This window comes from Equus quagga, chromosome 2 (assembly GCF_021613505.1).
Source record: "Equus quagga isolate Etosha38 chromosome 2, UCLA_HA_Equagga_1.0, whole genome shotgun sequence".
Taxonomy (NCBI): domain Eukaryota; kingdom Metazoa; phylum Chordata; class Mammalia; order Perissodactyla; family Equidae; genus Equus; species Equus quagga.
In genome coordinates, this window is record NC_060268.1 from 103,765,521 (window position 1) to 103,776,276 (window position 10,756).

Sequence of the window (10,756 nt, forward strand, 5' to 3'; positions counted from 1 at the left end):
GGGCAAGTGCAGAGGTAATGCAAAGGGTCCAGCAGAAAGTAAGATCCAGGGCAAGCTTGAGAACAGCCTGAACTTGAGAGCCTTTCCCTGCCTCACACAGATCTATCAGCAGAGAATGGAAGCTGTACTGGCTCAAGGTTTGAACACAACATCTGTCCAATTATTGGATGATCCCTGAATTACACAGAAACAGGGGTGACCCCTAGGAAGCCAGGCTTAAAAATGAAAGGAAGAATAAAGAACAAATATAAGCAGAGATATTAGTGGTTGCATAGTGAGTAGTGTGGTGGTGGTGGTGGGGACAGAATTAACAGACTTATCCCAGGCAAGTGACCAAACAAACAAGTCAGCAACAACATTATTTAGACAGGTAAATCAGAACCCGGTGTTCCCACAATATGTTATCTAAAATGTCCAGTTTTTAGCAAAAAAGTTATGAGATGTACAAAGGAAAAGGAAAGTGTGACTCATTCTCAGGAGAAAAGTCAATAGAAACTCTCTGAGTATTCCCAGATTTTGTATTCAGCAGGCAAATACTTTAAAAAACTATGTAAAGGGGTCAGCCCTGTGGCCAAGTGGTTAAGTTTGTGAGCTCTGCTTGCGTGGCCCAGGGTTTTGCTGGTTCAGATCCTGGGCACGGACCTGCCACTACTCATCAGGCCACGCTGAGGCAGCATCCCACATAGCAGAGCTAGAAGGACCTGCAACTAGAATATACAACAATGTACTGGGGGACTTTGGGGAGAAGAAGAAGAAGAAGAAGAAGAAGAAAAGATTGGCAACAGATGTTAGCTCAGGTGTCAATCTTTAAAAAAAAGAAAAAATAATTTAAAAAAACTATGTAAATGTGTTTAAAGAATTAAAGGAAACACGTTTAAAGAATTAAAGGGATGCATGATAATAAAGAATAAACCAACAGAGAACCTCAGTGAGATAGAAAATACAAAATGACAAATGGAAATTCTTGCGATGAAAGTCTAAAAACTGAAATGAAAAATTCACTAGAGGGGCTCAACAGAAGATTTGAAATGGTAGAAGAAAGAATGTGTGAACTTGAAGATGGAGCTATAGAAATTATCCAATCTGAAGAACATAGAGAAACACAGAACAAAACACTTGAAGAAAAAAGAACAGACTCTCAGAGACCTGTAAAGCAACATTAAGCACACCAATACATGTGCAATGCAAGTCTTAGAAGGAGACGGACAGAAAGGGACAGAAAAATCATTTGAAAAAAATAGTGGCTAAAAACTTCCCAAATTTGATGAAAAATATTGTTGTCACATATAACAAGCTTGAAAAACCCTCAGCAGGGTAAATACAAAGAGATTCAATATATTACACAAAATAAAAAGTTAACCAAGTGTTCTACATCCAATAGCTATGCTTCAAAAATGAAGACAAAATAAAGACATTCCTAGATAAACGAAGCCTGAGAGAATTCCTTGCTGGCAGACCTGTCTTATAAGAAACACTAAAGGAAGTTCTTCAGGCTGAAAGGAAATGACAGCAGGCACTAACCCAAGTTTCCAGGAAGAAATGAAACACACAGGAAGAGACAAATATGTGGGTTAACAGGAAAAACACTATAAATATATTTTTTTCTCATTTCTTCTCTTCACATCTTTTAAAGACATAAGAGTGTGTAAAACAATAATTATAACAGTGTATTTTGGGGCTTATAATATATAGATGTAATATGTACATGACAATAAGAACACAAAGGAGGAGGAAGGAAAAGAAACTACCTTGGAGCAAAGTTTTAATATTTGAATGGAATAAAGTATTAATCTGAAGTAGATTAAGATAAAATGCATATTGTAATCCCAAAGCAAACATTATGAAAATAACACAAAAATATAGGAAAAGCAATCAATTAAAATGAAACGGCATACTAGAAAATATCTGTCTAATACAAAGAAGGTGGAAAAGGAGGAACAGAGGAACAAAGATAGAGGAGACATATAAAAAACAAACTATAAAATGCCAAATGTAAATCCAGCCATGTCAATAATTACATTAAATGTGAATGGTCTAAATATCCCAACCAAAAGGCAAAGATTGTCCTCACGAAATAGCAAGATCCAATTATGTGCTGTCTATCAGAGACACACTGTAGGTTGAATGACACAAAGTGGTTGAAAGGAAAAAGTTGGAAAAAGATATGAGGCGTAACAGTAGCCACAACAGTGGCTATGTTGATACAAGATAAAATAGACTTGAAGAAAAGAAACATTACAACAAAGAGGGACATTTCACAACGACAGAAGGGTGAATGCATCAGGAAGCTATAACAATTATAAATAAACACAGACTTAACAAGAGAGCTTCAAAACACATGGAACAAAACCTGGCAGCAGACAATTGAATAACGAGGGTTGGAGATTTCCGTATCTCAATCTCAATAATTGATCGAATAACTAGACAGGATATCAGCAATGATATAGAAGGCTTGGACAACACTATCAACCAACTTGACCTAACTGACACTCCTTACAGTGACTGCAGAATATACATTTTTTTTTACGTACATATGGAAGATTCCTCAGTACAGACCATATGCTAAGCCATAAAACAATAAATCAACTGGTGACTGGATAAACGAAATGCACATCCACACAATGGAGTATTATTCGGCTAAAAAGGAACAAACTACTGATACACACAAGAACACGAATGAACCTCAGAAACCTTATGCTACGTGAAAGAAGCCTGACACAAAAGACAACAGAATATATGATTCTATTTACATGAAAGATCTAGAAAAGGCAAATTTATAAAGACAGAAAGCAGATCAGTGGGGATGGAAGACGGAAGGGGAGATGAATTGCAAATGGGCACAGGGGAACTTTTCCGGGTGATAGAAATGTCCTCAAACTGGATTATGGTGATGGTTGTACAACTCTACAAATTTGCTAAAAGTCGTTGACTTGTACACTTAGAACAGGTGAGTTTTATCACGTGGAACCTACACTTGATAAAGCTGTTAAAATATATAAATATATGAGATAAGAATAAATGCTATGATAAAGCTGTTAAAATACATAAATATATGAGATAAGAGCAAGTGCTATGGAGGAAAATGAAGGAGGGAAGAGGAGAAGGATATCGGCATGGTGCTCCAGCTGGCACAGTCATTAGTGAGCTTTGCCAAATTCCTCCAGTCCTCCCCTTCTAGGCACGTGGTTGGATCCTACTTCTTGGAGCCCTTGCGGATAGCTGGGGCGATGAACTGCATGTGGCGTGTGACAAGCGTGACTTCCAGGCTGAGGATTTCATTGCTGGCACGAGACCATTCTAGAGCTCCATGTCTCCCTTGGCGCTCTGGTCTGGCCGGCAGCACCACTTGAGGTATTGGTTGTTCCATTGTCCTGGGTCTTTGAGTCACTATGATGGGCAGTTGACCTGTGGCCCAGCTACTGCATAACCTGTCCCACTGTGACACACACAGGCAGTCAGTGAAGGCCTCAGAAGAAGGTGGCGCTTGAGTAAAAGTCTGAAGGAGGTGAGTTGTGAGCCATGGGTATTCCGAGGGGAAGGGTGTTCCCGAGAGAGGGCAGAGCACCTGCAAAGACCTGGCACATCCGAGGAATGGCAAGGAAGTGGTGCTGCTGGCACTAAGGACATGGAGGATGCAGAAGGAGATGACATGGTAGGTAACGGTGGGCTTGATGGAGGAGTGACATGGGAATCCATTGGGATATGTTGAGCGAGTGATAGATCTCATTAGATTTACGTGGTAACAGCCTTACTCCAGGTGCAATTTTGAGAAGCTATGGAAGGGCCACCGGTAGAATCAGGAAGACCAGTGGGTAGGTCTTTGTAAGAATCTAGGAGAGGGCTGACTTCATACCCTGCTGCCACATCATTTTTCCTACAAGCAGTTCTGATCCAATCAATCCTATGCTTACAGCTTTCAAAAGCTCCCTACTGCCCATGAGAAAAGAGTCCAAGTTTCTCAACATGATATCAACCTACCCGTCCTCTCTTATCACCCACCATTCTCCTTCCTATGACTTCACTTCCCCTCTCTCTGAGGCTCCTGTTCTTCCAGGATACACTCTTGCCTTCCTACCTGGCATCTCATGGTCCCTTCGCATCCCTGCCATCCATGGCAAGGAAGGGAGAGGGGATGCCCTGGAGAAAGGCCAAGTGAGCAAAGCCACAGAGTTGGGAGGTCATGGGGGGTGGTGTGACAGAGGATGCCCAGTCCAAGCTGCCCCCTGCCCTTGGTTCTGAAGGTTAGCTGTGGGTCAGGGAGCTGGGGGCCTGACAGAGGGCTGGATTCAGAGCTGCTCTCTCCTTTCTAGACTCTCTGGCCCAGTGTGGACGGAGGCCACCATCTTTCTTCCCACTGTGATTCAGACGTGCAGTGGCTACTCGTGGTGGGGTGTGCCAGGAGGGCTGGCTACAGGGAGAGGCCACCAGTCCTTGGGAGAGAACCTGGCAGGCCAGTGAGCAGACGTTAGGGAAGCTGGTGAGCCAGGAGGCTGCAGCTGGTCTGAACGGGCAGGACGGTGCCACAGGAAAAGCCTACAAGGGGTGGAGCCGAGGGCGGTGCCAGGGCTGGGTGAGAGCTTCAGCAGAGGCCCCCTGAATGAGACACCCTGACCCGGGCTGGCCTCTGGCTTCCTGCTGCACAGCAGGGCCTCGGCTCGGCAAAATTGTGGGTGGAGTGAAGAAGTAAAGTGCAGCAGCGCAACTTAACCCCAAAGAATCTTCCATCTGCCCCAATTACCCGAAAACTTCCGTTAAAAGCAAGTTCCAGGTTCCCAGTAGTCTCCTCCAGAATCTATGGGGAGAGAGAGAGACAGAGAGAGAAGAAGGAGAAGAAGAAGAGGAGGATGAGGGGGAGGAGGGGTGGGGAGGGGAGAGAGAGAGGGAGGGTCAGAGAGAAAGAGACAGACAGATAGAGACAGATGGAGAGACAGAGAGAGAAACAGAGAGACAGAGAAGAAGGAGAAGAAGAAGAGGGGGAGGAGGGGATAGGAGGGGAGGGAGAGAGGGACAGAGAGAGGGAGAGAGAGGGAGAAGAGACTGAACGGCTGACCCCGAGAGACCAAGGATGGAGAGGAGAGACAGCTTCCCCAGTGCCCAAGGCCTCTCCTTTGCTTTCCAAAGCCGTCCACAGAATGGCATGGCTGGTCCTTTTTCACAAAGCTGCCAAGCTGTCTGTGGTCAGATAAGGCTTTAAGAATTAATTCAGCCTAAAGTAATGAGGCGCAGATGCATCTGCAATGTGGATGAACCTCAAAGATATGACTCAGTCCAAGAAGCCAGTCACAGAAGGACACATGTATGCTTCCGTCCACATGCAACATCCAGAGCAGGTAAGTCCATGGGGACAGAAAGATGAGCGATGCCAGGGTTGGGGGCAGCGGGGAGCAACTGCTTACTGGGTTTGGGGTTTTCTTTTGGGGTGACGAGAACATCTGGAGCGGAAAGAGGTGGTGGTCTCACAGCATTGTGAATGTGCGAATCGCTACTGAATTAAACATTCGCGTCTAAATGGTTAATTTTGTTACGTGAATTTCACTGCAATAAAAAGATAATCTAATCAAATTCTTCAAACTCAGGCGTCTCATGCAATATCTCATTTGTCCTTTTCTCAAAGGACTAGCATCTGTGCTCTGAAGCCGGGGGACTTGGAAATCTGGTGGCTGGAACCTTTCACAAAGACAAGTGACTTTTCCTTCCAAGCCAAATGATGTTATAAACCCAGCTCAGAGGAAAATAGCTAGAGATTTTACAGACCCCCAAGGTGTTAGGTTAGGACCGACCAGAGTTCAAGGCCAGTCTCAGCCTCTCCCCAGCCTGTTGTAGGCAGCGAGACCCAGAGAGGTTAACAGCGTGAGAAGCAACCCACAGCCCATGTCCACCGCAGAGTCGGGTCCGGGAGTCCTGGCTTTGTAAACACTGAGTTTGACACCCCCATCCCTACAAATACCCGCTCAGACCACAGCAAAGGTTGCTGTGTGCAGTCTGAGGCCCCCTGGGCTCCGTCTGCTGGCTCCTGGCCCCAGCTGCACGCTAGGTTCACCTGGGAGTTAAAAAACAGGCTGATGCCTGGGACCCACCTCAGACCAACTAAACCCGAATCTCCAGTGTTTAAAAATACCTGGGGATTTTTAAGAGCTCCCTCATGATTCAGACAGAGAGAAAGGTTGAGCACCACTGACTTCGTTTCTCCCACTAGCGTCTGGGAGCTCAGGCATCATCTGAAGGTGTCCAGGTCTAGAGAACACGCAACGTCATTGTACAACGTCCCAGCTCGCACCTGTGTGACCCACGCAGCAGCCACCTACGTGATCACTCAGCCAGCACCTGTGTGACCCCCACAAGCATCTGCACAACCACCCACATAGCACTTGCACGGGACCCATCCAGAGGGTTGTCCCACTTGGTCCAAGTTACCCCCGGGCACTTTACTGGGGGCTCCTGAAGTTTGGGGGTGAGGGCTGTGGCCAGTGCATAGACGCCCCTCGGTGCTCTCAGCCCACAAGACCGAGACGGCTCCTCTGGAGGCCTCGGGTGGCCCCCTTCCTTCAGCAAGAAGCCAAGTGCAAAGGCAATCCTAGTCCCCATCGAATAAAATGAAACTCTTACCGAAATATCTGGCTGCAAGCGTTCTTCTCTTGCTGGGAGCTGTCGGCAGCATAATGAAGCTGGCAGACTGTGCAAATTACTTGTGCATCCTTTTTATAAAGAACCAGCCACATCCTCAAGCAGACAAGCTAATTCCTGTTTTCCAGTAACGGGAGATCCGCATCTATAGAAAAGAAATATATTTAGAATGCCCTTTCTCTGGTGTGTTCTTGGATTTCCAACAAGCTCCCTGTGAGGAATTAGCCCCTGAAATGCAAATGTTCCCCCAGGGTCTTGCAAATGGCCTGGGGCAAGTCTGGGGGCCTCTGGGTCTCGGTTCCTCAAGTCTGTAAAATGGGAACCATGAAAACAACTACCCCTGGGGGGAACAGAAGGTCGATGAGATGGTGGGAGCCCTTCACACATGCCAGATGCGCCTCTGATCTTACAATCAGCTGACCTGGATTGGAAAGGTGCTGTATTTTCCGGAAAGCCTCAAAAACAGCTACAAACAAGAACATGCCAGCATGCAGCGTGACTCCCAGGACGCTATTTAGGACCCTTGTCTGGTGTCCGCAGCAGTCCCATTAGTGGAGAGACTGGGGATGCGGTCCCCAGACCCGGATGGAGAGAACAAGCCCCAGGGGCACCCAGGGGTAGACCCTCCCCATGGCGCACCTGCTGCTAATGGCGCGGCTTCCCCTGCCATTTCTGGAAATTTGGCATCCCTGGAGAATAATTTAAAGTTGTGGAAAATCGAAACGAAAACTCTCGATTATGAAACAGTCAAGTGACACTCCTGCAGCCATCAACGTCACTGACGTAGAGGTCTGGGCAACCTATGGGAAAGGCCGCTCCAGGGGCGGGTCCTGCACTATGTCAGGGAGTTCACTGGGGAGTGACAGGAGGAAGCGCATCCCATCACCTGCTGTAGTGGGGGCTTTAGAATTAAAAACTCTGGGTCCATATCCAGGGTTTCATCCAGGGAGCTGAGTGGAGTTGGCCTCCACAAGGCACCTGGGCTGGGATAGGAAAGAGGCAGATGCCAGACTAGATGCCAGGGCACTGTGACCGAGGGGAGGGGAGATGCTCCAGAAATCCAGTGCCCACTGAACGGTGCTCTATGGACAAGAGAAGGAGCCTGACCCCTGGGGGCATGTGATGAGGTTAGCCCTTCGCTCTGGACTTGTGGATGGCCCTTTCTTTCCCAGCCTCTCCCAGCCCCTCCCCTGCTCCTGGCAGGTCATGACCCAATCTCAGCTCTGCTATCACAAAGCAAAGAGGCCCCCGTGGGAGACAGCCAGCTGAGCCTCTGTCCTGATGTGTCCTGGGTGGGGCCCCGCCCTCACCGGCCCCCATCTACATCATGGGTGTGTATGTGTGTGTGTCTAGGGGGCACGCCTGGACCAGGAGGGCTCTGGTTGGAGGAGCGACCTTCACAGACCTTGGCTTGCAGTGGAGATGACAAGGACCTGGGGCGTGGGCACTGTGTTGTGGAGAACACATGTGGAGGGGCAGGTCTGGCAGGGCTCTGCCTCGGGGGCGGAGGACACAGCAGAACTGCTCTCCAGTCACCCGCCAGCCCTGCCTTCCCCTCACCCACCTCTCCTGGCATCGGTGCTCAAGATCGGGCCCCAGGCTGGCCCCTCTCCTGGGCTGGGAGAGCCAGCTGGGGATGACTCAGCCAGGAGCGGCTCTGGCACCAGCCACACAGCTCACTGTGGGGGGAGGATGCTGGGAATACCAGATCCTCCTGGACTCAGGCCAGTATGCTCTGCACCGCCCCCCCCCCCCCCATTATTCATAATGACAGCTAGCACCTAGTAGTCACCAACTGTGGACCGAACTCATCACCCTGTAGCACCCTGGGGTGGGGGGGGGGGTAGCACAGGGGAGCTGTGAGTCCCCCTAAGTCACGCAGTGTAACCTGCCAGAGGTGGGGGAATTCAGGCCTAGGGTGCTCCAGCGCTCACTGCCACCCCATCCCTCAAGCGTGGACAGCCGGGCCCGCCCGTCCTGGACTGGCCTGGCCACCGTGTTGCCCCAATGGCTCCTCCTCCATCTCCCACGGGCCCTGCTGGGAGCGTGCGTGAGCTCAGGGTACCGAGCACCCCCTCGCCGGGGGTCCCTCTGGGGATGGCCCCGCAGGGGCTGCTCACCTGGTACCCGGGAGCCGACGCCTCCGTCTTGCAGCCCGGAGCCTGCTTCCTTCGGGCACCGCCTGGAGGGAGCGCTCGGGGTCCCCGCCCCTTCTCCCCCCGCGCCCCGGCCGGCCGTGGCCTTGGCCCTGCCCCCGCCCCATGTGACCTGGCAGGCAGGGGACGCGGGCAAGACCCGGAGGAAGCCGCCCGGCTGAACATCATCGGTGAGATTCGGGGGCCCCGGCTGCTCGGTGCCCCGCGGGGGAGGGGGGGGCGGTCCGCGCTGGTCCGCTGAACGGCCGCCCCAGCCCGGCCTCGGTTTCCCGGGTGAGACTGGCCTGCGCCGGAGGGGCCGCCGGCGCTGGGTGCAGAGCGCCCCCTGGCGGGCCCCCGCAGCGCTGCCTCCCGCGACCCTGGACCACAGCATCCTTCGCTGCCCCATCTCCGCATCCCGCGCCCAACCTCTGGACCCACAAACTCGGAGTCGCCCCGCCCTCACCTGGAAGGCGTCACCTTCCCTGGGGCCACGGGTGGCTGGCAGGGCGAGTGGGGCTTTCGACACCGAGTCTTCCTGGGAGAGGGGATTCCGGGCAGCTGGCCCGTTCTGTGTCTTTGGCACCAGGGAGGGAGTTGGGGCTGGAGAAATCAATAGCAGAGGAGGGGCCCTCAGGTTGCAGAGGGGCGATCTGAGCCACTTCCCAAGGCTCCAGCATCGCCCAAGTCTCCCCACGTAGCAGATTGGGAAACTGAGGTCAGAGAGGTTCTGCGAATCTCTCAAGGGGACAGATAAGAAATAGTACTGCTGAGATACGAAACCAAGGCCAGCTGCTTCAAGAGTTCTTGAAAGTCAGGGCCAAGGAGGGAAGCAGACAGGTGGCCCTTCCCTACCTGGCCTTCCAGTGGGGCTCCAGGGGGCAGAGAAGCCTGTTCCCCGAGGGCGAGCCAGCCTCCCTCTCACCGAGGTTCGGTGTGGCCCCTTGCTCTTGTCCTTCCTGACCGGGCCAGGGGTGGCTGGCCGAGGGCTGGGATGGAGGCTCAGTCAGTCCAGCCTGAGGGAGGTGGTGGTGGCAGAGGCAGGTCACCCACCCTAAGCACTGTGGTACCCTCGCCAGCCCTTGGAGGCGTCTGGGAGTGGGCGGGGCGGGCCCTGGTGGAGAGGAGTTGTTGGCACAGGTGAGGAGGTGCAGGTCCTGCTGCAAGGCCAGAGCTCAGGGCTTCTGAGGAGCCGGACAGAGTGTCTTGTTCTCAGACCCTGTCATCCCCGCTCCCAGTGGGGACCTGACTGGAAAACCGCGTGCATGCAGCAAGGAGGGCGACCTCTCTGTCCAGGCCTGCCGGGGGCGGCCGGGGCGCTTCGGTGGAAGGAATGAGAGCGTCGGAGTCAGGCAGAGGCGAGTTCGACTCCTGCTCTGGACCCTTCTTAGCTGGGCCGCTGGGTAAGTCTCGTTGCGTCTCTGAGCTCCGCTCCCCATGTGTAGATAAGAAAGCTGCTGACCCCAGTGCGCAGTCTGTGTGAGGACTGGGTGAGTGCGTCACGCAGAGAACTCAGCTACGTGCCCTGTGCCTGCCCTCGTGGCCCTGATGCCGTGGGGCTCCAGGCCGCCCAGCCACTGCCCCATCCTCCACCTTCCTCCGTCTCAGCTGCTGCGTCCGCCAGGCCAGCGTTTGGTTCTCAAACGGGGTTTCCTGCACAATTTAATGAATTCTGCCTTCTAATTTATGTGATAAATGGAAAAGTAGCCCGTTTTTATAAGACAGGATTACCACCTTAGAATCAAACGCTCTCAGGTGATTTCAGCTCCTGAGTTTGCATCTATGTTTAAAATCGAGGTGGCAGCAAGTGGCAGAGGACGTGTCTATGTGGAACGTTGGGATGTTGGGCCCTGGTGAGGTGGGTCCCCAGGAGAGCCAGCGGGCAGATAGTGGCTGCCTCTTGGAAGCCTTTTTGGGGCCTGCCATGTGACTGGGTGGGGACCTACATCCTTAGCCAGAATCTGTCACCATCAGTGGGCTGACTGGCTTCCATGAAA

General features: G+C 51.6%; 1 protein-coding gene across 2 annotated transcripts in view; it reads right to left on the reverse strand.

The window, feature by feature from the left end:
• ARHGAP22 (Rho GTPase activating protein 22) overlaps window positions 1-8,821 on the reverse strand; it is a 191,029-nt gene extending 182,208 nt beyond the window's left edge. For both annotated transcript variants that reach the window (XM_046652104.1, XM_046652102.1), the window contains exons 1-2: window positions 8,745-8,821; window positions 6,607-6,769 (exon numbers count right to left, since the gene is read on the reverse strand). In XM_046652104.1, the coding sequence (XP_046508060.1) occupies window positions 6,607-6,658 (52 nt within the window). In that variant the 5' untranslated portion in view covers window positions 6,659-6,769; window positions 8,745-8,821. The remainder of the gene's footprint in view (window positions 1-6,606; window positions 6,770-8,744) is intronic.
• Between the last annotated feature and the right edge of the window lie 1,935 nt (window positions 8,822-10,756).